General features: G+C 60.8%; 11 protein-coding genes across 11 annotated transcripts; all 11 read right to left on the reverse strand.

Moving 5' to 3' along the window:
• Window positions 1-364: 364 nt before the first annotated feature.
• Window positions 365-1519, reverse strand: LMXM_30_2840 (conserved hypothetical protein; the record flags this gene model as incomplete). Its single annotated transcript, XM_003877753.1, has 1 exon — window positions 365-1519. The coding sequence occupies one exon, from the start codon at window positions 1517-1519 to the stop codon at window positions 365-367; it is 1155 nt and encodes a 384-aa protein (XP_003877802.1).
• Window positions 1520-1851: 332 nt separating this feature from the next.
• LMXM_30_2850 (ribosomal protein l7/l12-like protein) lies at window positions 1852-2487 on the reverse strand (the record flags this gene model as incomplete). The annotated part of the gene is made up of 1 exon (XM_003877754.1): window positions 1852-2487. The coding sequence occupies one exon, from the start codon at window positions 2485-2487 to the stop codon at window positions 1852-1854; it is 636 nt and encodes a 211-aa protein (XP_003877803.1).
• Window positions 2488-3241: 754 nt separating this feature from the next.
• LMXM_30_2860 (putative protein kinase) lies at window positions 3242-5272 on the reverse strand (the record flags this gene model as incomplete). The annotated part of the gene is made up of 1 exon (XM_003877755.1): window positions 3242-5272. One exon carries the CDS (start codon window positions 5270-5272, stop codon window positions 3242-3244), a length of 2031 nt encoding a protein of 676 aa, XP_003877804.1.
• Window positions 5273-5992: 720 nt separating this feature from the next.
• LMXM_30_2870 (conserved hypothetical protein) lies at window positions 5993-6442 on the reverse strand (the record flags this gene model as incomplete). The annotated part of the gene is made up of 1 exon (XM_003877756.1): window positions 5993-6442. One exon carries the CDS (start codon window positions 6440-6442, stop codon window positions 5993-5995), a length of 450 nt encoding a protein of 149 aa, XP_003877805.1.
• A 750-nt stretch (window positions 6443-7192) lies between these two features.
• Window positions 7193-8053, reverse strand: LMXM_30_2880 (putative aldehyde reductase; the record flags this gene model as incomplete). Its single annotated transcript, XM_003877757.1, has 1 exon — window positions 7193-8053. One exon carries the CDS (start codon window positions 8051-8053, stop codon window positions 7193-7195), a length of 861 nt encoding a protein of 286 aa, XP_003877806.1.
• Window positions 8054-8759: 706 nt separating this feature from the next.
• Window positions 8760-12482, reverse strand: LMXM_30_2890 (conserved hypothetical protein; the record flags this gene model as incomplete). The annotated part of the gene is made up of 1 exon (XM_003877758.1): window positions 8760-12482. The coding sequence occupies one exon, from the start codon at window positions 12480-12482 to the stop codon at window positions 8760-8762; it is 3723 nt and encodes a 1240-aa protein (XP_003877807.1).
• Window positions 12483-13000: 518 nt separating this feature from the next.
• LMXM_30_2900 (putative nucleoporin (NUP54/57)) lies at window positions 13001-14338 on the reverse strand (the record flags this gene model as incomplete). Its single annotated transcript, XM_003877759.1, has 1 exon — window positions 13001-14338. The coding sequence occupies one exon, from the start codon at window positions 14336-14338 to the stop codon at window positions 13001-13003; it is 1338 nt and encodes a 445-aa protein (XP_003877808.1).
• A 607-nt stretch (window positions 14339-14945) lies between these two features.
• Window positions 14946-15197, reverse strand: LMXM_30_2905 (conserved hypothetical protein; the record flags this gene model as incomplete). The annotated part of the gene is made up of 1 exon (XM_003877760.1): window positions 14946-15197. One exon carries the CDS (start codon window positions 15195-15197, stop codon window positions 14946-14948), a length of 252 nt encoding a protein of 83 aa, XP_003877809.1.
• A 1372-nt stretch (window positions 15198-16569) lies between these two features.
• LMXM_30_2910 (conserved hypothetical protein) lies at window positions 16570-17316 on the reverse strand (the record flags this gene model as incomplete). Its single annotated transcript, XM_003877761.1, has 1 exon — window positions 16570-17316. One exon carries the CDS (start codon window positions 17314-17316, stop codon window positions 16570-16572), a length of 747 nt encoding a protein of 248 aa, XP_003877810.1.
• Window positions 17317-18876: 1560 nt separating this feature from the next.
• LMXM_30_2920 (conserved hypothetical protein) lies at window positions 18877-19764 on the reverse strand (the record flags this gene model as incomplete). Its single annotated transcript, XM_003877762.1, has 1 exon — window positions 18877-19764. One exon carries the CDS (start codon window positions 19762-19764, stop codon window positions 18877-18879), a length of 888 nt encoding a protein of 295 aa, XP_003877811.1.
• A 1098-nt stretch (window positions 19765-20862) lies between these two features.
• On the reverse strand, window positions 20863-21615 carry LMXM_30_2930 (conserved hypothetical protein; the record flags this gene model as incomplete). The annotated part of the gene is made up of 1 exon (XM_003877763.1): window positions 20863-21615. The coding sequence occupies one exon, from the start codon at window positions 21613-21615 to the stop codon at window positions 20863-20865; it is 753 nt and encodes a 250-aa protein (XP_003877812.1).
• Between the last annotated feature and the right edge of the window lie 3309 nt (window positions 21616-24924).

The following is a 24924-nucleotide window of genomic DNA, read 5'->3' on the forward strand; positions in this document are numbered from 1 at the left end:
CAGGCACACGGCCGATGCCGAATCTGGCGAAAGGCTAACGCTCCTCTTCTACTCCCATTTGCATTGAAAGCCATGCCGGTGCCGCAGCGCGCGCGCTTCGTTCACGTGGTGAACCACGGCCGTGCACGGGAGCAGGTACGCCTGGGTGTGTATGACTTTAATCAAAGACCGCAGTTGCCGCCTCCACTGCGCATGGGTACAGAAGATACCAGAAACCAAGCAATGACACAAGTCGCTCCAGCGACAAGCACTCACCATCGGAATATGGAAAACGACCAAGGTGGCACCCGGCTCATGCGCACACACCGTCGGCACGCAGAGAAGAGCGATATATGTGTATGCTGCTTCCGCTATGAAGCCTTTACTACGAGGAGAGCGCGCTATACCCATCGTTGATGCCAGATGCCCTCTTGGACTCCTCCGTTCCAGGCACGAGCACGCGTGTCACGTCCACTTCGTCGCGCACCAGCTGCGTGTGGCGCTGCACGCGGTTCAGCTGCTTCTCCATCCTCATGAGCCGGTGTGCCAGGTACATAGCCGTGATCACCATGCAGACGCCCACCATCCACGCCCCGACACCAAAGAAGGCGACGGCGGACATGACAAAGATGGCGTCGAGTCGGAGCCACATCATCGAGATCCACTCCGTCTTGGTAACATCAAACACCCGCGTCATCTCATAGGAGCGCATTGCGTAGAAGCCGGCAGTGGCCATGCCTGGAACAGCTGCGAGGTAGGCAATGGACGAATGCACCCTGAAGCGCGTCCACCCAAAGAGAGAGGGCATAAGAGCCAGGAGGACAGTCAGCATTGGTGCGGCAATGCTGCAGACGACCACAATCGTGTGCATGGCCGCCTTGCCTGTCTGGTCGCCAACGTCGAGGTTTGCGACCGGCTGCTCGCTCACACCATTCTCGCCGACTGCTGCGTACTCGTTCGGGTTGGCGGGCGCTGCCACCCCGGTGAAGCGCTGTCGCTCGTGGCGGTAGAGATCGACGGCGGTGGCGGTGAGGGAGTCGAGCACGGCAATCGTGTCGAGGTCTGGCGACGTGGCCGGGGCGCAGTCGTCCAATTCCGGGTGCGCATTCTTCTGTTCATTCAGCTTCTTGGCGTAGAAGAAGTCCGCCACGAAGAAGACGATGAGTCCCAGGAAGCACAACACCCCAGGGAGGCTTTCTGACATGACGGCTGCGAAGTGCGACGGTCGCGTGTGTGGGCCTGTATTCAGCGGTGTTCTGTTTGATGATGGGGACGGTGACGCGTTGGTGCATGTGCGCCCTCCTGCTTCGTATTCGTGAGGAAAATGAAGAGACAAGACCCTGAAAGGGTTCCGTAACATCTGCCGCGGGTGTGCGCACCGTGCATGGGGATATGGTCGGCGTGGGGGCAGCGGGGCATCGGGGCATGGAGGGGGGAGAGAGGAAGGCAGCACGACGTAGAGGAAATAGTGTAAAGCAGGTGTCGTAGAGGGAGAGCGTCGACGTGCATAGCCAACACTGAAGAGGAAGACGGAGAGCATGCATGTGTAACAAGCCCACCACAGCGCACCGCCACGTGTCAAAGGCGCTTCATTCACTCGAGCACACGGGCGTCCCTTGACCCTGCACGCGAACCTTTCTTTCGATTCACCAAAGTGTGTGTGTGGCGCCCTCTGATCAAGGAACTACACAGCCTCCCTCCAGCAACAGCATCGAGCACCCCCACGACGGGCGGAGGCAGAGCTCAACAGGGCATACTCCCGTCTTCCTATGCGCACACGAACACAGTATGGGAAAAGGAGAGAAGGCGCGCCGGCCTCACGTGGCGCACGTTTTTTGCTTCGGCATGGAATGGGCTACTCCAGCTCGGTCCTCACATCAGCTCCACCTCCGCCCCCAGCTTCACCATAGCGTCCTTGAGCTTCTCCGCGTCGCCCTTCTGCACCTGGCGGGCGATCACACCTGGGCACTTATCGATCGCCGTCTTCGCTTCCTGGATGGAGAGCCCACAGACAGACCGCAGCTCCTTGATCAGCTTGATCTTGTTCTCAGCCGGGAATATCTTGAGGGTGACGTCGAAAGCCGTCTTCTCAGGGGCCTTCTTGGCCAATGGAGCCGCACTCTCCGCAGCTGCAGCGCCACCGCCAGGAGCCACCACAGCAGCCGGGACAGATGTGGCGACAGCAGCACCACCAACGCCGCCCGAAGCTTGCAGTAAGTGCTCCTCGTAGTCCACCGCAACGGGTTCGGCCCCACCGCCACTACCGGCGCGCAACATCTCTGCCATCGCCTTCTTGTGAAAGGTGGTCATGGTGGCCATATCCATGTTCACATAGGCCTCTGCCAGTGCCTCCAGCACCTCTTCGCTGCACGGCACGCCCAGCGGCGTCATGCCACGCGGAATGCGGCTACTCGCCACGCCGTTGATGATGGCTCGGTGTGACGTAAAGAGGGCAGCGGTGGCCACACGCAGCCGTGCCACGTCACATGCAAGGACTCTCTGCCGCATGCCTATGCGAAAACGCCTGTGATGTGTGTGGTACTCTGTGTGCCGACGGTGTATCAGCCTGTCACACGTGAAGAAGGGAGACAAGGGGACAAGAAAGCGAGGGGTGGGGGTGGGATGAATGAGCGGATGCGCCTATAGAGGGTGTTACACGTCACGTGTGCGGTACATCTGCCGCGTCTGCATCACGGGGCAGAGGGTACGACGCGAGTACCGCTGCGACAGTCAACGCTGTTCTGCGGGGTGCGCGACAGAATCACAGTGAGGACACCACAGGGGATGCCTTACACATGCAGCCTTGCGCCTGCATACACCACCGGCAACTCCCAGACACACCGACACCGGGGCAGCCAGGGGATGGCGGGTGGACCACTTCGGCATTTCGCTCTTATGTAACCCGACAAAATGTACACCGGCGTCCACTGGGAAGAAGGGTGGGGGGGGGCTGCAGGTAGTCAACTCTGGCCTGGCAGATGATGGTGCTTGACCAAAGGAAAAAATGAGTAGAGGTGAAGAGGGTGGCGAGGGGCAGGATTGGCGCAGACGTGTGTGCGCATGTCCACGGTGAAAGAGGCGCGACGACGACACAGACATATCCAGGCCGCTTGTGTGTGTGTGTGTGACTTTCTATGATGTCGTTGCGGTCTTCTTCTATGACAAAGGCATGTGCGCATCGCCGCACAGGCACATGTGTATATATCCGCAAGAGGTGATGGCGGCCTCACCAGAGCGGGAGCTACACACCTACGGCAAGCGTCTATGATGCAGGTGTTGGGTCGGTAACAGGTGGCGTCAGCAGTGAGGTCGAGCTTCCGACGCCAGAGGGAGCAGCGCTTTTCGCCTTGTGTGCAGAGCGGCGACTAGTGCGAAACAGGTAAGGGTCCTGGCTCAGCTGAAACACGTCGCATCGCTCGCGTTCGTTGAAGGCGAGGCAGCCACGGATGATGTCCTTGGCCTCCTCGCTCACCTTGGGTGTGTCGGGGAAGTGCAGCGTGCGCGCGGATTGAATGATGAGCTTTTCCTGCCATATGCGGCGCTGCGACTCGCCCTCGGCGAATGGCCGCTTGCCAAAGAGCATCTGATAGAAGATGACGCCGGCGGACCAGATGTCGACTTTGTTGCTGATGCGCGGTGTCGAGGAGGTTTCGAAGCACTCGGGTGGCAGGTACCAGTACGTGCCGGTGCCCTGTGAGGTGAGCTCGATGGACGGGTTGTCGCTGGGGCCTTCGCGGGTGGTGCCGATGATCTTGGAGAGGCCAAAGTCGGTAATCTTAATATCGAGGATGGTTGGGTCGTCGCGGTGCAGAAGGATGTTGGCCGGCTTTAGGTCGTAGTGGATGATAGGGCTGTCGAGGGAGGCGAGGTAGCGCAGCACGTCCACGACCTGCAGAAAGATGAGCCGCGCGTCGGCCTCCTTGAAGGTGCGGTAGCGCTTGAGGTAGGTGTCGAGGTCCATCCCGTTGCTGTACTCCATCACGGAGATGAACATGCTGTCGCCGCGAGGGAAGACGTCGTAGAGGTGTGTCAGATGTGGGTGATCGAGCGCGCGCATAATGTCGAGCTCCCGCTGTGCGTGGCGCAGGTAGTGAGTGCGCGTCTGGGCAGGCCACTCGCGCTGAATGTGGTGAATCTTACACGCCACGTAGCGGCCTTCGACGAGGTCGAACGCCTTCCACACTTCAGAGAAGCCGCCCTTGCCTAGTAGGTGCATGAGAACGTAGCGGTCTCCCTCGCCGATGGTGGGGATAGCCAAGAACTCGGACGTGTCCTCGTCATTCACGCGGCGCATCTCCTTCACGAAAGCCTTCTTCTCGTGCTCGATCTCTGTCTGCTTCAGCTTGATGTCGGCGATAGTGTTGGTCAGAGCGGCGTGCTCGGAGGCGCGCAGCTGATACTCCATCTGGGCAGCCATCAGCGCGTCCTGCAAGTCCGGGCCGGCGCCGGAGTCTTCCCGCTCGCGCTCCTGGCGGGCCAGGTGTTTCACGTTGCTCTGCGCCGTCTTCTTGAGCGCCTCGACCTCCTCACGTTTTTGAGTGAGGTCGGCCAGCTTCAGGAACAGCGTGCGCACTCGATCGCCCTCCATCCACACTGTCTGACCGTTGCTGTGCCACGTTGCAGTCTGGCCGAGCTCGAAATGTTTCTGATAGAGGACACGCCGCGCCTCTGAGCGATCCTTCTGGGCAGCGCTGAGCATTTCCTGCCGCATGACAGACTGGAAGTGCTCCAGCTTCTTCTGGTACTGCCGACATTGATCGTCCATGAAGTGTATCTGGTCATTGCGCCGCCCCACCTCGGCACGCAGCCCCTCCACCTCGCGGTTGAGCTCCTCGATGTGACTGTCACGGTCGCTGATCTCCTTCTTGAGCGCCATCGTGTCGCTGACCATGCCGTAGGCGGCGAGGGTGGGCTGCTTGAAGCGGCGCGCGTCCGCAGAGGCTGAAGACGACGACAGTGTTGTGACCGCTGCAGCTGGCTGGCAGTTACTGGCACCGTCAGTCCCGCTGCGGGAGGCCGCGACGGGTGACGTGGAGCCTGGCCCGACGGCGGCTAGTCCACGCGATCGTGAGCGCGGGGCATCAACGGCCGACGCCGGCGCGTTTGTCTCTGGCTGATCGACGTCGACGACGAGCTCCGTGCCGGCAACAGGCGTGGTGACGGAAGCCTCATTGGAGAAGGTAGCGGGCGCGCTGCCGCTGCTACCCTCCTGTAGCGTGGCGTCGGTTTCCTCGCGGGGCCGCTTTTGGGCCTGTGGCGGTCGCTGCACGGCGGCAGCGAGGGCGGCCTCCATGGCTGTGGAACAGTGGGGAGGCGAGGGGTGGGGGATACCGTTAGACAGCAAAGCAAAACCAAGAGAAAACAACCGAAAGAAATGCCGGCGCACGCAGCGGCCTCGCGCCTTGGCAACGTCAACGAGGTAGCTCAGAGGAGAAAGCGATGGCAGGTGCTAGAACGACAAGGCCTGTTGGCCAGAGGGCGGTGAAGGGTGTTGAGGCGGGGGAAGCTCAGTACAAAACAGACGACGGTGGGTGTGAGACAGTGGGAGGAGCACTGAAGCGCATGCACGCACGTGCGCGACGCTCTGTGTGTGTGTGTGTGTGTGTGTAAGTCGGTGGGCACCAGAACACCTGCACGCACCAGACGAAGAGTTCCAAACAGCAACGAGTATACGCCACTGTCGGAGAACAGACCTGCAGGAGGGAGACAGAGGAGGAGGAGGGTGGGAGCAAGGGGGCGGGTGGCGGTTGGAGGGACAGCGCAGCACACCCCTGTCTGACATGTCCGTCTCGATGCATCTTCGCAGCATGGAGGAAGGACGCCACTGTTGTTGTTGTCGTGTAGGCAGAGCGTCGCTCGACCCCAGAGGAATGTATGAAAGGGGCTGGGGTAGGGAGTGTCAGTAAGAGAGATCCAAAGACGCAAGTAGAACGGACGAAAAAGATGCTCACGGAGGACATGTACACGCACTGCGGTGAGGATGACTACTGCACGTAGATACAGCTGCGCTCGCTTAGCGAACAACGCGCTCGACGACCCACTGATCATCGTCAAACCGCAGCACAAGGTAGATGGGAAACTCCAGCTCCGGTATGTTGCTCTGCAGGGATGCTTTACACTGCTGAAGAATGAGGCGCTGGTCTACCGTCGAGTAGTGCGCGTGGTTTCCGGTGCAGCTGAGCAGCATCCAGTCTGTTGACTCGCGCACCGCGATCTCGGGAACGCACGGCATTGCCTCGGCAAAGTCAAGGGTGACCTTGAAGATGACATTCTGGGAGAAGGTCACCTGATCCATGTTCGTGCTACGCACCACCCGTTTGTCCTCGAGGAATGCGGCGGTGTCCACCGCGATCTGCTGCATCCCCTCCGCCCCCTTAAGGATGATCGTGTTGAGGACACCGCCCTGCACGAAGCTCAGCTCCGGCGTCGTCTCCACATCACTCACGCGTTTCTTCTTGCCCATTCTAATGTCCGCCACGGGCGGTGGAGGTTGCGGGTAAAGAGCTGGGGAGGGAGAGAGAGCCAGACAGAGCAGATTCTACGAAACGGTCTAGAGGTGCCGTCGCCGTGCGTCACAACATCCACGCTGTTTGTGTGCCGCGCCTGTGTGTTTCGACACAGGCCGCACGGTGGTCGGGCTCTGATGACCAGCACACCTCGGAGACAACGACAGAGAAGGTGGAGATGAGAAGGCGCAGCAGAAGCGAATGGTGGGCAGCGAAGGACGATGAAGGAGAGAACCGGCAGTGAGCGCGCCCTTAAAACGGGACAAAGCTCCCGCACAACGGATATCGGTGCGTTCACCTCACGCGGTGGAAGCCGTGCGCCAGCACAAACCCGACGCCCTTGCAGAGCTGACAGGCAACGGCCAAGGGCCACACCCCATAATGCGCCGCCAGCCCCGTATCCCTCCAATTGAGGGCTGATGAATGGGTGCTTGTAGCCTTCTTTTTCGTTTGAGTGTTCGGTGCAACCGCACGGAAATGCACGCATCCTCGACGGGCTGCGCGCATAGCCCACCGCCGCAGACAACGCGCCACTCTGTATCGACGTGCACATCTCAAACCAACAGAGACGCAACGCAGCAGATGCTGAGCGAAGAAGGAAGGCCGACTCTTCGCTGCTGAAGAAGGCAAGGGGCCGAGGCACGTGTGCTCCCGCAGAGGCAACGGGGTTGTAGTCTCACGCGACGGTACTATACGCTGCACTCTCCTCATACAATATCGAGGTGAGCCTTGTGCTTGGGGGCAGGAAACGCCGCGTCAAGCTGTGCCATGTCCACCTCTGTCAGCTCAATGCTGTCTGCCGCCGCGTTTTCTTTCGTGTGTGCCGGGTTGCCGGAGCGTGGGATTGCGATGACGTGGCCGCTGCGCAGCACAAAGGCAAGTAGAACCTGTGTGACGGTGGCGTTGTGGCGAGCCGCAACGTTCTGCACGACGGTGCTCTTGTACAGTTCCGACTTGAGCTCGCCAGCCTGGGCGATGGGGCAGTAGGCCATCACTGGCACGTTATGCTCCCTGAGCCAGGGAAGGAGTTCGTACTCGATGCCGCGGGAGCCAAGGTGGTAAAGCACTTGATTGGCCGCGCACTTGTCGCCACCGGGGACGTGCCACAGTTCCTTCATGTCGTCCACGTCGAAGTTCGACACGCCCCAGCGGCGAATCTTGCCGCTCTTGACGAGTTCCTCCATGCACGTCACCGTCTCGGGCAGCGGCACACGGCCGCGCCAGTGCAGAAGGTACAGATCCAAGTAGTCAGTGCCGAGGTTCTGGAGGGAGGCATCACAGCTGCGAAAGATGTTCGCTCGCGATGCGTTTGTTGGCAGCACCTTCGAGACAATGAAGAGCCGCTCACGTGGCGTCTCCTTGATGGCTTCTGCCACCAGTCGCTCGGAGCGGCCGTTGCCGTACATCTCTGCGGTATCGATGAGCGTCATGCCCGCTTCTATACCACCACGCAGGGCCGCCAGCTCGCGTGTGCGGTTTTCGGGGTGCTCACCCATCATCCACACGCCCTGTCCTAGCGCTGGAGCCGCCGCGCCATCGGGCAGGCGCACCACGCGGCGAGTTGCCATCTCAGCTCGAGTGCGGGAGGACGGTGACGAAGGTTTGTGTGTGTGTGTGTGTGTGTGTGTGTGTGTGTGCGTGTCCGTGCGATGGGGAGACAGCAGAAGTACAGTGTCCAGGTAGTCGGCGCCGGTGTGCTGCGGTATGAAGTGCGCCAAAGTCACTAACCGGAAAAGGATGCGAGAGGCGGAGCGACAGCGGCGTTGCCACACCCAACCACTGCCAGTAGTGCGGCTACTGCTTTGGTGTCAACAGCGTTGCAGTGGTGGTATATATGGTTGACGGTATCCTGTGTGTCTGCAGTGGCAGCAGCAGGGGGAGGAGTATGGCGTGGAGGCTACGGAGGGGGGGGTTCGCTATGCGCGCGGCCTGCCTTGAAGTCCTGCGTGAGAGAACGGGACCAGAAGACGTGGGAGGAGGCCAGGGGGAGTGTCGTACCAACAATAGAGGTGGTGCAGAGTCGAGAGGACTGAAAGAGCGTAAGAAAGATCCCGCCAACGTCCGCGCAGAACAGCAGCTGAAGGAGAAGCTTGGGAGGTTCAGCCGGTGCATTTTTCTGTGCCGCCGTGACGGCTCGCCCCTTGCACTTACCGCGTCCTTCTTCAGCGCCCCTTGAGCCTTGCCCACCTCATGGTGCAGCAATGTCGTTTCTCTCGTCAGCTCGCTTAGACCTGCATGAGCGTCAATATCAGACATATGCACACGTGCCGCCGTCTACCAAATGTCGAGGTTGTCCGCGCCGACCACTTCCGCCGCCACCCGCTGATGACTTCCTCCGGGGTGGAGCGGCACTGTTGGTGGTTGGCAGCCGAAGGGGCCCGCGTCTTTGTACGGCGGTGGCGCACCGAGGACACCGCGGGCAACGTAGTCCGTCACCACGCGAAAGCCGTCCTGTGGGGTGTTCCCGTTCGGGCCTGTACGTGCACTGGCCACTTCTTCCGCCGCGTCGCGGCCGCACTTCATGTCCTGAAAGAAATGTGCTGCAAAGCTGCTCGGGTTCTGCAGCTGCAGGTCTCGCTGCTCCTCCTCTCTGATGGCGTCGAGCTGACTGCGATGGGCCGCCGCGCATACGTTGCACTCCGCCGCTGTATAGAGGCAGCGGTGGTGGAAGGCGTGCTTGCACATGAAGTACACCGTGGGAGTGTCAAGCGCTTGATGGCAGTGCGCACACGTGGTCGCCTGGAAGACGACAGCCGAGGTCTGCAGAGCGACAACCTCCTTCTTGATGCGCTCCATCTCGCCGAGTCTCTGCGACGTCTGTGCTAGCACCTCCTGCAACTGCTGCGTCTGCTTTAGCAGGCACCGCTGGCAGTAGTTCCGCACGGTGCGCAGATCGAGAGTACTTTCAGGGCACTTGCGCAGTATCTCCAGGACCACCACCGGCGATAGCGCGTCGTGGGCCTCAATGTAGTCCAGCACCTTCACAATGTCGAGCGATTCCGTCGTCGCAGTGCGCATGAGTTGCGACAGAAGCGTCATCCACATGGTGGTCGTGCTGCTGTCGGCAGCCGGCCTCTCCTGACACGCCTGGAAGAGCTTCGCAGTCGCCTCGCGCCTCTCAGCCGGGGTAGAGTTGGGGTCGTTCAGCTTGGCGCCGTAGTAGTCGAGGATCTCCTCCGAGAGTCCGAGGAGACGGAGGAGGTACAGAATGCCGTCCTCGAAACGGTGCTGATGGGCCAGAGTCAGCGCGAGGTAGTGGTCGTAGCGGCCCTTGTACGCCTCCAGAAACGTCCGCGCCTGCTCCAGCCGTCGCTCGTACGGCTCCAATGGGAACTCGGTCGTCGCGTCAGCGCTCAAGACACCACCGGCCGTTGCTGCTGATGCTTGGGGCACCAGTCGAAGCGTGCTCTTCAGTTCACGAGTCATGTAAAGCTCCAACAGCGTGTTGTAGAGCACAGTATGCGGGCTCGGTGTCACTGTGGGAGAGGGCGGTGCAGGTGGCGATGGCGTGGCTGCGTTGCCTTCCACAGTCATCTGCATGGGCGCTGGTGCCGCGGCATCCTCATTCAGCACACCACTCTCCACCACCGCGCGAAGGAAGTTCATAAGGCACACCGGTGCGTCGACGAAGATGTGCAGGAATGCACACGCGTTCGCGTGGTGGGGGTGTCGTGGCCCACCTCCTATCGCGTCTCCCGTGCAGGCGGGAAAAAGAGTAGTGTCAGGCGCAGGCGTAGGGAGAGCGGGCCCGTCCACTAGGCGCCGTCCCGGCCCTTTCCAGTGCACACACAGCTCTATTAGCAGCTCGGTCGTGGCGCGGGGGGCCGCAAGAAGAAGGTCTTTGCCGAGCTGCGAGCAAATCGGCTCCGCCTCATCGATCCCCAGCGTGCGGACATACGACAGTGTCTCGAGAGGCTCTTGCATGTCGTACAAGCGAATACGCGCGCAGTCGTACACGGCGGCGTAGCGATCGGCAATGTACAGCGCTGCCGCGGCGTATCCGCCCTCTCGGCACACCTCGATGGCGTTCTTTGCATCAAACCGCACGTCGTCACGGTGGATGAACGCCTTGAGCCGAGTTTCGTCCTTGCGCTTGATGTAGCACTTGAGCAACAGCGTTGTGTGCGCCATGTTGGTGTGGGCGCCGTGCTTCTCGTTGTGCAGCTCCTCCAAGTAGCGGATGAGCTGCTCCATGTGCGCGCTGCCCATGTACCGCTGAATGACGTAGGACGACTCCAGGTGTCCGATCGTGCCCACGTACTGGGCCATGGCCTCGTCAAACTTGTGTTTGCCGTAGAGGTAGTCGCCGTAGCGCTTGCGGATGCGTAGCTGCAGTGTCGGGTCGGCCCCTTCCATCGTCTGTGCCAGCTGCTGCGCAATGCCGTAGCATTCCTTGCTGAAGAGAAGCTCCAGCTTGGTCTGCGTGTCTGCCTCGCGAAGCCGCACACCCCGCAACGCGAGCTGCCGCGTGCGCACAGCCGGGTCGAGAAACAGCACCAGCATGTCTGTTCCGTCTGCCAGGACCATGGCGCAGTTTGTGTACGTCTCCTGCGGGCGACTCAGTCCACGGATGCGATAGGCGAGGTCAAAGCACTGCAACTGAAACTGCTCTGGCCTTCCGTCGTGCTGCACCAGCAGAACGAGGTACTGACGGTGCGTGTAGAGGAAGCAGCGGCCCGGCACGTGGTCGACGTGAATCGGATGCACGCATGACTTCATCGTCGGGTCGTACGGCACGGGAGCGCTGGAGACTGGATTAGCGGGGCCGAACCGCACAACACGGCTGCCAGTTGTCACGTGTGATGCTGGCTGTCTGCACAGCACGAGCAGCTCGCCATGTGACGTCAGCGCCGCTCCAAAACGCGGAGCACCACCGCTGGGGGCGGGGCAGGGGTATTCGGACCAGTTGCCGTTTGCTCGCAACGCCCAGCACGTAACCACGTCCTCGTAGACCGTGTACAGCACCTGCACCCCCGCCGCTGCCGCCGCCCCAGCGCTACAGTTGACCATCGATGCATTCACCGACCTTGTCAGTGCGCGGGCACTGTCTGTCAGAAAAGAGAAGGCGCTGGCGCTTCCGCCGCTGGTGTCGGTTGCATGCCCACTGCCTTTGGTCTCCCACAACGTCACGAACTGCGTGCTGGGGAGTCCGACAAACGTGAGAGCGCCTTTGGCGAGGCCGCTGCGGATCGTCAGCACTCGAACCGACCGCTCCTTCGCCAGATCCCCCTGCAACACTACACAGTCGCGCGTGACGAGCCCGACAGCGGCGCAGGAGAGATCTGGCGCCACATCGAAGCCCACGACGGGAGAGCGGATGGAGCCGCACGAGACGACGTCGGTGCTGCCAGCCTCCCCTGCACGCGGCGAGAGCCCCTTGCCAGTGGAGTTGCCGGTGGGAAATGGAGAAAGCATGCCGGCATCCGTGGAGAATGGCTTGAAGTGGCACTGCAGCTGCTTCGACTCATCCAGAAGAATTGTCACCAGCGGGGCCTCGTCGCCTGTGGCATGCGCACTCGAAGCACCGCCGCTCGCGCCTTTGTTGACGGGCAGAATGCGGTGCTCCTGGCACGGCGGCCTCCACCGGAGCGGGGCATCGGCTGCTGATGCTCCCGGAATGGAAGTTGAGACATCGGCTGGGTCAAGGCCCACAAGGCCTCGGTACAGGGCCACGAGCTGGTCAAGGTCCCAGACTCTCAAAATCGTGTTGTGGACCGCATCGTCACTGCCGATCGTGATGAGGGTGTTGCGCACTGCGCAGTATCGAATGTGTGTGACCGGGCCCGCGTAAGCCTGAAAACACCACCTGCCCCGCGGCGAGGTGGCCGTCGACGCGGGATGGCGTTCGAGGAAGAGCACTTGACCTTCGCAGTCGCCCACAACGAGCGAGGTGGGGGTCAGGCATGTGCACACGACGTTGAGCTCCGCTAAGGAGGCGGCGGCCGCGAGGGCTTCGCTGTCGAAGAAACGGAAGCTACGCCACACTCCGTCCGTCATGATGACAGCCTTCCCCACCCCGTGCGGTGTGCCACACCGAGTAGAAGCAAGCGAAGAGTTACGGTGTTCAATGGCGCGTGCTGCGCGTCTGTGTGCAGAGGACAAGGCAAAGAAAAAGGCGCGACGAGAGGCAGGATAGAGGCGTGCTGAGGGACGGTGGGTTGGACACGGTGCCTAGGGATTCTTTCAGCGCATGAGAGGGCTGATGGATTTGACTTCTACGAAGCGCTACACCCGACGGCTCACTTTCCCCGTGAAGGGCAGATGAGATGCTCGCCCCTTCCCTTCCCCCGAAAGAACGAATGAAGCGGGGGGAGAGGGGCGAAGGAGGCGACCAAACACGCTAGTACGTGCGTGACAGGGAAGCACTGCCACACACTGTGTACCTTTGTCAATACCGACACCACTGGACGCCGTTCTCTTGGATGACTATCCCCCTCACACTGAGCGTGGCAGACGAGAGAGCCACCACAACACCGATTCGAGAGTTTGCGTCGCCACCACCCTTCCTGGCGGAGCTACGAGGCCTCCACACGGCTGCGGATCGCCTGCATCTCCTTTAGATCTGTTTTGAGGAGCTCATTCAGTGTCTCGATCCCGTCCTGCATCTGCTTGGCGAACTGGATCCAGTCCTTCATGATGTACGGATCCACCTCGGCGCGCAGGAGTGGCTGGCCGTCAGTGTTCCGCCACGCTGCCGGCGCGGAACCGATGAGGCGGCGCTGTTGCTGCTGCTGACACGCTTCCGTCTTGTTTGCCGACTGCTGCGTGATCATTGCCACACGCGAGGCCTCCTCTGTTAGGAACGGCCGCAGCTCACTCAGTAGCTGACCGAAGTGACCAGGCGCTCCCAAGAGCTTGCGCAGCTGCTCGACGCGGCTGTTCAGCAGGCCCTCCTCGCCGCACGAGGTGCCGTGGCGACGAAGCAGCTCCATCTTGCACAGAAGCGAGTACCATCGGTGCTGCAGCATCACCTCCTCCTGCTCCACCTCGCGCTGCCGCCGCACGTTCGCGGCGTCCATGGCTGCCACTGTGTCGATATCCTGCAGCAGCTCTGTCACTTTCTTCTGCAGCACCTTCACAGCGTCCCTCTGCTTCTCAGTCCGCCGCAGGAGCTCCTGGGAGAAGTGGATGGGGGATGGGTAGAGGTGGCCGGGGTCGGGGTTCTGGTGGAGAGCCTGCATGTAGGCCTCCTCACTGCAGCCGCCGCCGTTGAGGTAGGCTGTGTAGCGCTCCTTCTGAATCGCGTCCATTACCTGCCCCGCCCCGCAGCGGTTGTAAACAAAGGCTCTAAAGCGGCAGTTGGGGTGCAGCGCATTGTACGACTCGTCCAGCTTAACGAGGTAGCTGGCGAGGGCGCTCTGCCGCGTGAAATCCTGCAGCGTCACGGTCGGCTGCTGTTGTTGCAGTGCCTGCGGCTGCATGACGGGGTTGGGCTGCTGCATGCCCCAACCGCCGATCCCTGCCGGTGCTGTTGCCCCTGCACCGAAGCCAGTGGCCCCTGTTGTGGGTGCGCCGAAGCCAGAGGGGGCACTGGCGCCAAAACCGCCCCCTGGCTTCGCTCCGAAACCACCGCCAACTCCGAAGCCGCCAGCGCTGAAGCCGGTGGTCCCTGATGCTGCGCTGCTGCCAAAGCCAGATGCGCCTCCCGCTGGTGCAGAGCTGGTCGTAGGGGCTGCGAATGCGGTGCCGAAGCCCGGTGTTGCCGAGGCGCCTGTTGCAGCACCGAGACCACCGCCAGCGGCGGTGGTCGTGTTCATGCCGGATAAGACGCTGGTGCCAAACGTTGTTGGAGCCTTACCGAAGCCGGCAGAAGGGGGACCGATGCCCGTCGACGGCGCGGTGGCACCAAACATGGATCTGCAGCGGCAGAGGAAAGCCTTAGGAAACTAACCAAAGAGAGACAGAGTGGTGCGAATACGTCCGACACCATCTCTCCACTGATGCAACGACGCTCGTCCGCAGGTGAGCGACGAAGGCAAGGGAGGCGACGTGAGGGAGAAAGCGGAGGGGCAGCAACGGAGAGTGGAGTGGACAGTGACAGGTAGGGCTCGGTGAACGGAAGGGAGGAAGGGAAGAGGGGGTAGCGTTCGAGGTCGCAGCAGCCGTCTTCGTGATTCGCCAGGGACGCACAGGGCCCTGTGGGGAGGTAGAGGGAGCTCATGATAGTCGCCGCCCAGCAGTCTCCCTCAAAATAGAAGAGAGCAGATACGCATTGACGCGGTATGTGCTTCGTGTCGTCGATGCCGGCCTCCTCCATGGATACTAACGTGGCATAAATTGCCCCTTGAGGGCAGTCGTGAGCGCTGTACATGTCGACAACGGCACTGCAATGGGTGAGGTGGAGACCATGAGAGATGTGCCTGTGCGCAGGTGAGGGGGTCACGCACAGCACCCACAAAAGCCACGCATAGAGGGGGTAGTTTTCGTTCTTTCGCTGGCGCATCGCACAGCGTCACATGCCTACAAAGAACTCGATGTGCGCGTCCGCACAAACTCGCTCATGGCCTCGAGTGGATGGTCTGGCTTCTGCACCAGCAAGTGCTGCATAATATCGTGTAGGAGTGGGGTGATCTCCGGGTGAGCCGCCAGGTAGGCAGTGTAGTCCATGATAAGCTCATCCTTGTGCTTCTCGGCCCGTACCCGGCCCTCGTAGTTGAGATCTTCCTTCTTGAGGCGCCGCAGGTGGAGAGGCGCGGGTGCTTCAGCAGACATCACCACGCGGAGGGCACGCCTCTGAGCGGGTGCGTTTTCTTCTTTCGATTTGGACTGTGTGAGGGCGGTGCGACAGCGCTGAGGAGATGGTGGTGGTCGTGGCAGCGGAGTAGAGGATGGGCTAGGCAATATATAGAGGGGATATCCACAGCGAAGCAGGGAAAGAGGCTGCCTGGTCGGCCTACGGGTGTCATCAGGTTCACAAAGAGGATACGGCGGCAGGGCGATGTTGAAAGCCAAGACGAGCCGGTCACGCAAGAGGAGGAGGAGAGGGCGCAGCGCGTGAGAGGGAGATGAGGCAGTAAAAGCGAGCCATCATTTTCCCTGCTTTCCACATCCACGTCCTATCACCCACCGATGGCGTGGGGAGGGGGGGAAGGGGGAAGGGAGGGGACACACACCGCTCAGCGCGCAGTATTGCACGGCCCAGCGCACCCACCCACCCACCCACGATCCCCCTGCCAGTGCTGAACCGCTTCCGCTGGCGACAGGGCTAGGCACCTGCGACGTGGGGTGAGGTCAGAGCGATGCATCGCTACGGATGTCGGTGGCCATGCTCTGGATGGCGCGTCGTCGGAGAGACCTGCGACGGTGCACACGCTTGCACCGTACATATGACGGACAAGGCGCCAATGTGGCTCGAGCACGTCTCACCCGGCCCTCTCTACCTACAAGGGGTGAGGAGGCTGAGCCGCCCCCGAGGGTGATGCACCAGGTGGCGGACTGCGGAGCGGGGGGTGGGTGGGTGGTGTTTGAGGCAGAGGTCATGCTCTCAGACGACTGCGTTGGCACACTGCGCTGCCACGTGTGTGTCTGCGGCGGCTTCGCACCATGCGGTGGGGAGCCTGTGACAGGGCTGCGCGCGGGGTGAGGGGGAGGCGCTAGGACGGAGTGGAGCTGAGCGCGTGATCTGTGGCACAGAGGCGGGCACGGTGCCCGTACGTAAAAGAGTGTTTGTTCACAGAGGCAGCGAGAACCACACCATCCTTGAAAGTGGCAACGACACGGGGACAGGCACGCACGGGGTGAGGCGAAGGGGGGGGGGGAAGAGGTGCTGAGAGCAGCAGCAGATGAGAAATCAACGGCACCACTGTGAAAAGACATATGCGCGGTACGTCATCCGCACATTTTCCACCCCCACGCGAGCGAGAGCGGTCCCACCCCTTCACAGCACCACGGAGCTGGGAAAGCGAAGCGGGTCCAGCAACACTCGCAGGGGAGAGAGAAAGGGTGTGAGATAAATCAAAGCTGTGCACTGTGAAGTGGCGGACAACAAACAAAACACCGCTGCATGCCACAGGAAAAGCAAGACACTGCCAGGCAACTTGCTTGGTAGCCAATGTACCTGCTCCAAGCAATCATCTCCCTTCACTCAGCTTCTCCTTCCGATGCGGAGCTGGGTGGACAGGGGATTCCCATCGGTGGAGCCCAGAGAACGATGGCCGTGCACGCGCTCCATGCGGGGACGCTGGCGGCGCGGCTGGTACGGCAACCGCACAGGCACTGGATGCTCTGTATGTATTACGTGCTCCATCTCTCGACTCAAAGCAGGCGACGTGCTATTCACCATAACGAGAGCGCCAGGAGAAAAGTGAGGCGTGGCCGTGCTTACTTCTCCCGATGCTGTGAGAGCTGTCAAACCCGTCGGCGGCTCTCTGGCCAGCGCCGGAGATGACCGCGGCGTCAAGCACGGTTCCCCTCCATCGTCATCATCGTCGTTCTCCGTGGCATCTCCGTCGTCACCGGTGATGCCAGCGTCATCGATTCCGTGGTTCCCTTGCTCGCTCTCGCGCCCGCGTCGGCGCAGCGAGTGGATGCCGCGCACCGCTGCCATGCGCTCACGGCGTGTCGCAATCGTGTGCTGCAAGAACTGCGCCATATGCTGCGCGTTGACGGTCTCGCAGATGGAGGGGAGGGCCGAGGATGGGGAGAGTCCGCGCTCTGTGACGGGCGAGCTGCTCTGCAGGTAGCGCTGCACAAAGAGGAGCGCGTCGCGGTAGCCTGCCTCGTAGGAGTTGGATGACTCACGGTAAAGATCGGCGAGGGCGTTCGCAGCAGCGGAGAACATGCGGTGCAGATGCTCCTTCTCGCGCGCAGGCGTGTTCGATGCCGGCGGCATAGGGGCAGGGGTGGCGGTGGTGGTGTAGGGGGATGTGTGTGAGGGTGCGGGGTGGACCCGAGAGCTCTGCAGCTGTATCGTCGTCGCGAATACTTATAAGAAGACGGCGCGTGTGTGGGCGTGGCGTACCTGAGAGAATGACGCTGCTGATACGGGTGAGCCGTGTTTGCGTGGCGGAGTGTGCTGCTGCGGATGGAACAGCCAAGTAGCGAATAGGGAGGCAGAGGCAGCCACAGGAATCGTGAACAGATCTTCTTCAAGATGTCATTTCACCACAGCGACCACGTCGACGAGTCTACGCATACACACAACAGCAGCTCGCCCACCGCCGGTGGTACCACGGCTTACATCCTGGCTCTGCAGGACCAGCCGTCCTGCCGTCGAATCGGGCCATGCATCTAGCGGGACATTGTTGCCCTTCCTCGTCCCCCCTTTGCAGACGCGTGCTGCGCCATCGGCGCCAGAGGGACTTTGCCCTGTGGAAGGACACAACATCAGTAGCCACATAAAGGGAGTCGCCGCCCACACGAAAAGATACCGGGCCAGTGTGTGGGACGGGGTGTGGAGGGGACGGCGGTCATTCATCTACGTGCGCGCACACCCGCGCATGGTTTGAGCACCCTTCTGTGCACACTTGCGAACCTTTGCATCACCACCGACGACGCAAACGCCGATAAGAAGACGCGCCCTCGCATCTACGCGTGTGTGCGTGTGTGTGTGGGCGCTCTCTCGTGTCTCAGTGTTGGGGCGTCTATCTTTTGCCACGCAGACACCGACTTCACGCACCCAAGCATGACCAGGTGGATGCGTGCCAGGGGAAGAGGGAGCGACGCGGCGTGGTCGCGTCACCGCGAACGAGGACGCCGTGCAGAGAGGGTGTACGCCAAACCCCGCTACCACACGGCAGGATAAGGCGCCATAGAGAAGAGCACATGTGGCAGGCATCACCCACAGCGCCAACACCAAAATGCAGTCATGCCAAACGAACGAGCTGCAGCCATTGGCGGCACTGACGCGCCCTTGCGCGCACGTACGCCACGATTGAAAGCCAGCATGCTCAAGATGCACTGGCAGGTTGATAGACGCAAGGAAAGAGTTCACCTCATCGAGCTCCAATAAGGATGCACACGCAGCGACGCCAAGGGGCATCGAAGCTGCCGATACGCACGGCCGATGTCACGCACAAGAGCGAACACTAAAGACTAAATCGCACCCAAGAACAGTGGTATTCTCGGCAAAGAGGTCCATACATACACGTGTGCGCATCGTCTCTTGCGAGGTCCCTCTCTCCTTCCTCAACACCTTCGCTGAAGGAGAGTTTTCTGGGTTGGTGCTGCGGCCCATGTGCGCACGCGCACGCATGCGCAACGCAGACAGATGACAAGAAAAGAGTAGTAGCAAGCGAAACAGGGAATAGAATTGGGAGGGGAGGGGGGACAGAAAAAGGCAAGCGAGGAGGGAAGCGCCGCATCTACTCGGTGCGTGACAGCGGAAAGGATTCGAGATGTTCTGTCGGCGAGATCCGCTTCGCACGTCCTCGACTTTTCGCGTGTCGCTCACCTACGGCACGAGCGTCAGCGTCCACCCCAGACGTCGAGCCACCTCATGCATCGCGTACGGAGTCACCGCTATCAGTCCGTCCGTCAGCGCGGCAATCGCAGACGGGGAGGTGGCTGCCGCACCATATGTGTCAACGAGCGGATAGCGAATCGGCACACCATTCTGGTCGTAAATCTCGCCACCGAGCGCGTAGAGGAAGGCGTGCGCGGTACAGCAGTCCCACTTCTTGATGGTCGCAGGTGGGCATACAAAGATGTCGGCTGGGGTGATGACCTCATGCACTACATGGTGCCCTGTCAGCATTTTCTTGAGCAGGTGGTACTGCTTGTAGCCCGCACCGCGGGCATAAACGGCGTTGCAGGGCTCCAGCTGTGTCAGCAGGGGCTGGAGAAACACCTCCTTCGTGGTGCTCGAGCGACACACGGCAAGCGGCGTCTCGCAGGTGCACTCTAGTTGCGGCTCCGTCTGCCTCGGGGCCGGCACCAGCTCACCGTCAAATACCACAAAAGGCGACGCAAGAGCTGGCGTGTTCAACACGACCGACAGGCTGGGCACACAGGCCCTCTCCTGCGGCTCCGTCGCAGCTGGCCCGTCGGTGCACGTCAGCGGGTAGTAGAAGATGCGGTTCATGACGCCGGCGATGGGGACGCCGTCCAGCGTGATGCCCACGAGCGTCATCGGGGATTGCCAGATGCCCTCTACAAAGCAATTGGTGCCGTCGATGGGGTCAATGAATATGCCGAGGCGACGTCGCATTGCCTCATCGGAGTCTGCGTGCAGGACGGCCGCAGCGTCAGCGCCAGCATTCGATCTCTCGCTCGCCTGCAGGTGCGCGTACAACTCAGCCTCATACGGCATTGCGGAGATCGCCTTGTAGTGCTTAGCCATGCACACCTCCGCCTCTTCGTCGACAGCGCTGCTCGGCTGGCCCTCTTCCCCAACCACTGTGAACGGGAATTCAGGGAAGGACTCACTCAGCGCACGCACCACTACAGTCTGAACGAGGACATCCGCCGTCGTGACGAGATCGTCCGCGGCGTCGCCGTTCTGGTGGTCCAGGTGCGACTTGACATCAACACTCATGGCATGGTGCAGCGAGTCCATCAGCACCGCTTTCTCAGTATCGGAGAGGTCGAGCACCGTGCGCGGGTGCGTCGCAGAGGCTGCTAGCGATGAGCTCTGTGCATGGGCCATCTTCGCCCCCGCCTCTGGCAGCTTGAGAAGGTTCAGCATCACATAGCGCTGCGCTGCCAGCGATGCACGGACGCAAACAACCAGGAGCTGCGCCACATTCACCGATGTCATCCCGCTGTGGCTTGCTTCCTGCAGCGTGTCATTTCACCACGAACAAGTCGGGTACTACGTGCACACGCGTCGTTGCAAGGTAGAAGACAGGGATGCAGGTGGCACTCCTGAATGGGGCTCTGCAGGCAGGCAGACAGGAAGGGAGGCGGATAGTAAGAGAAGAGGAGCGGTGGGAGCTGACGTGGACGTCCGTGATCAGCGGCACGATTGTGCAGGCGCGCTTGAGTACAAACGGAGACGAGGCTGACAAGACTGCGGGCGAACGCGCAGCTGGCTGAGGCACAGGTGAAGTGCCACAGGTGGTGCCAGACGTTGGAGGTCACAGAACAGAGGGAGAGTCAGAGGGAGAGGGAGCGATAGGGCGGTGTCACCACACCAACCGCAGCGGTGGAAGCGTGAGGGCGTGTCGGCGGATAGGGAGAATCGGCAAAAAAACACAAAAAAACGCCTCGTTCTCCGCTGCGTGCGCGTTGCCCTTGCCCACGTGATTGGCCACGACGACACTTCACCACCCTCACATAAGGCGTACCACAAAAGTGGGAAGGGGCCTGTGGGATGTCGTTGACTGAGGGTTGTACTGTCACTCACGTGTCCCTGGTCGACGGCCGGAAAGAATCGCCCACTCACTCGCTGTTGTCGCCCGCGAAGCAGTCATGACCGGGCCGAAGCCACGTGCACACACTAAGCGCCGTACTTGGCTAGCTGCCCCGCCTTGAATGCCAGCTCCCGAAGCAGTGCGTTCAGGGTGCACTTGTTTGGCCACGCGGCCAGCGGCACCGGGACTTTCGCGCCGCCGTCAGTACACCTTCCCCGCAGCCCACAGTCGCGCAGAGCCGGGTAGCGCGAGTACATGTGCACCGGGAACACAACGCAGCTATCTGCTGAAGAACCGACAGACTCCATCAGCTCCGAGTAGTAACTCGGCGTCGGTCGTAGCCACGCAAGTGTATCACCGCCCGCGGGGGAGCTTACAGTAATAGGTGGCGGGCACGGCACTTGTCGCGCTGCGTCCAGGACAGTCACCAGCGTATACGGAACTTCTGTCGTGCTCCCTTCCTTGGATGCCACGGACGGGTGCATCCCATAAAGCCACGTCAGCAGGGTGGCCACACGCACCTCCTCCTCCACCGCTGGAGTACAGTCGATAAGAGTCAGTGGAGAAGTAAGCCACTCTTCCGCGATGGCGCAGGCCCTCATCATCTCGCTGATCTCTGTTGCCTTCTCAGATACCGTTACAATTCGGTAACTGATGTTGTTCTCTTCGCAGAAGTGTTCTGCATGACGGACAATGTCCTTGGCTGGTGGTGCGAGGTCTGAGGAGACGACTACGCAGCCGCAATGGTACCCATATCCCTCATCCAGCAGCGGGCTCGTGTAGAGCGCGGTGTTCACTAGCACAATCACGGAGCGGCAGCGGCTACCCAGTGCGTTCATTCTCTAGAGCACATGCGAGCGTGATGGGCGACGCACTCGAATACTGCTGTCACTCTTGACGGGTTTACCTGCCTGAGTGTGCGTGTGTGTGTGCCGTCAAGGCAACGAGCGAGAGTCATAGAGGGAGGAAGAGGTTCACCGAAGAGGAGGAAAGGGTTGGCGGACAAGGACAGCAAGAGCGAGTCTCGACTGCTGTGAGAAGGCCCATACACGTGAGGCCGGGAGGAGGAGGGGGGCGTACAACGAAAAATACGGATTATGAGTGTCCTGGTTCCATCGGAATCACAGGCTGGTGGTGCTTCACCAGCCCTGCTCTTCAGACTGAAAGCGAGGCGGGCGGCGGCCCTTCTCTTGTGTGTCGCCAGACCTGGGCACACGAGAGGATGGCCATCACCATCACACACTGTCGCCCTTCCTTCTCCTGCCCGATTGACAGCACCGGTGGCGAGAGATTCGCCGATGCACCGCCAGTCGAGGCCGGCGCCCTCGGGCAGCGTGTACGGTGTTGCGTTTTTTTTTGAAGACGGAGTCACGAGCAAAACGACAGCACAACGGGAAATCACGCACGCGACTCTCGTCACTGCACGAAGCGAATAGTGTCACACAACTCCACGGCAGCGGGTGTGCGTGCGTGCGCGCGTGAGTGAGAGAGACGCCAAAGATAAAAGGAATCTAGGCGAAGATATAGAGAACGCACGGCAAGCCGAAGGGGAGGGAGAGGAGAATGGTAAGGGGTAGAGATATATACACACACGCACATTTCGATTCGCGCCTTCACCGCAGGCGCTCCTTGCGACATACTTTTCTTCTCACAGGAGAACATCGTCCGCGACAACACAGTGTACATCAAGACTCACAGCGAAACAATCCTCAACCGCATCCACAGTGCATTCACGCCAGCAGTCGGACACAGCCGTACAGAAACACATCCTACCCCATCTCACCCAGAAGAGTTTTGGATGCACCTGTGCGTGCGTAGCCACACCAAAGCCGCCAACAGGGGAGGAGCGCACCAAGTAGACCTCTTCCACACTCACTCACACACGTCTCTGCCCCCCTTCGCGCAAGCACCAAGAGGCAGTTTCACAGAGATGGGCAAAGGAAGACGGCGGGAGTGGGGCAGAGAGCACGGGCACACGGCGACACCCATGGAAAGAAGAATAAGTAGAAAGCGACGCATATTTCCTTTTCCCTGATGTGCGCCCGCCTCTGTGCCACAGATCACGCGCTCAGCTCCACTCCGTCCTAGCGCCTCCCCCTCACCCCGCGCGCAGCCCTGTCACAGGCTCCCCACCGCATGGTGCGAAGCCGCCGCAGACACACACGTGGCAGCGCAGTGTGCCAACGCAGTCGTCTGAGAGCATGACCTCTGCCTCAAACACCACCCACCCACCCCCCGCTCCGCAGTCCGCCACCTGGTGCATCACCCTCGGGGGCGGCTCAGCCTCCTCACCCCTTGTAGGTAGAGAGGGCCGGGTGAGACGTGCTCGAGCCACATTGGCGCCTTGTCCGTCATATGTACGGTGCAAGCGTGTGCACCGTCGCAGGTCTCTCCGACGACGCGCCATCCAGAGCATGGCCACCGACATCCGTAGCGATGCATCGCTCTGACCTCACCCCACGTCGCAGGTGCCTAGCCCTGTCGCCAGCGGAAGCGGTTCAGCACTGGCAGGGGGATCGTGGGTGGGTGGGTGGGTGCGCTGGGCCGTGCAATACTGCGCGCTGAGCGGTGTGTGTCCCCTCCCTTCCCCCTTCCCCCCCTCCCCACGTCATCACGAAAGCACAGCGGAAGACAATGCAGCAAATGGAGGGAGAAGGAAGACGACACGGCAGCAGCCACGCAGTACAGGAGATGGTGAACAGGGCTGCATGGGTGGCGAAAAGAGAGTCGGCGCGCGGGTGGGATAGATGTGCGACAAAGTGTAGGCTCGTTCGTGTGCGTGTGTGCTAGTGTTGATCGCCCCTCTTCATGCCAGAGGTGAAAGCACGTAAAGATCAGAAAACAAATCATTTTGAAGAAAAGGCTTCTCGCAGCTCACCTCGTATGCCTGCATCGCTCCTCCCCGTGCCGGCGAGCAGACGCACCCATGTGCATGTGGGCCATACGCCAGAAGACCCGCGAACAGCAGGTGCGTGCGCGGGCGGGCACCTTCCATGCAGTGCTGAACAGTGGGCCCTTACCTTTATGCACACGGTGATCATAAATATAGAGAAGAGGAAAGACATGAGCACCACTGCGCCAGAGCGGACAGTAAAGTCAGCGATGAGGCTGACGACTACACATAGCGTCCCAACGGAAAATTGGGAAGACTCCATCACAGGCGCCACTCAGCGCCTGCATGTGTGTGTGTGTGTCATGAGAGTCACCGACTGTCGACCGCCGACGGCGCCACTGACACGTGAGACGAAAAAAGCCAGACAAAGGAAAAAACGCAAAACAACAGTGAAGAGGTTCAGCCACGGTTACTCATCCTGGCCATGCGTCCGTGACATCGTGGGGGTGAGAGAGAGGGCGACGGGAGGACGAACAAGGCAGCGTGTATGCAGCGAGGTGTGAATGCAAGCAAGCATGGCGGGTGAGTCTCTAGTAGAGCGCACCCAGCACGCCATCGCGTGGTTTCGTCACATGGTGCCACAGACACACACACAGACAGGGAGGGAGAAACACATTTATATGTAGATGTGCACCGCTACGGAAACAGAGAAACGGAGAAACAGAGCTGACGCGAGCAGAGAAATATTTTTGTCGTGTGTGCGTCGCCGCCGCACGCACGCACGTCCGCAGCGTCGAATGGCAGACACACACAGACAGAGAGAGCGAGACAGTAGAAGGGGTGGGAGCGGCGTCACGGGCACAACAAAGTAAAGCGAACAGAGAAGGAAACGGGAAGGGAAGAAAACACAACAGGCAAACACACGCGCACGCACACACACACAGACACGCGAAATGCGCCACACGGCAGCACCACATCGACGCTGCGCACTTCATGAAAATGAAGAAAAGGGACGGAGAATGTTCTCTTAAGAGCGTCTGCACTGCGTCCGCACGGATGCGTTTGTGCGGGAGTCTGGTCGCCGGCCTGGACGCCAGAGACGCGTTCCGTAAGACGAAGCGCGGACGGGTGGGGGCGTTGGGGGGTGACAACCTCACGCACGCACACAGACACATACAGAGGATCACACGCATCGACTTTGGTTTCTACGTGGACCCACAGATGCTGCGATTATGAAAAAGAGGGTGGAAAACATTTGGCACACGCGCACACACCGTGTGCGTATCGACACAAGATGCGGGGAGGGAGAGAGGGA

This window comes from Leishmania mexicana, chromosome 30 (genome assembly GCF_000234665.1).
Source record: "Leishmania mexicana MHOM/GT/2001/U1103 complete genome, chromosome 30".
Lineage (NCBI taxonomy): Eukaryota > Euglenozoa > Kinetoplastea > Trypanosomatida > Trypanosomatidae > Leishmania > Leishmania mexicana.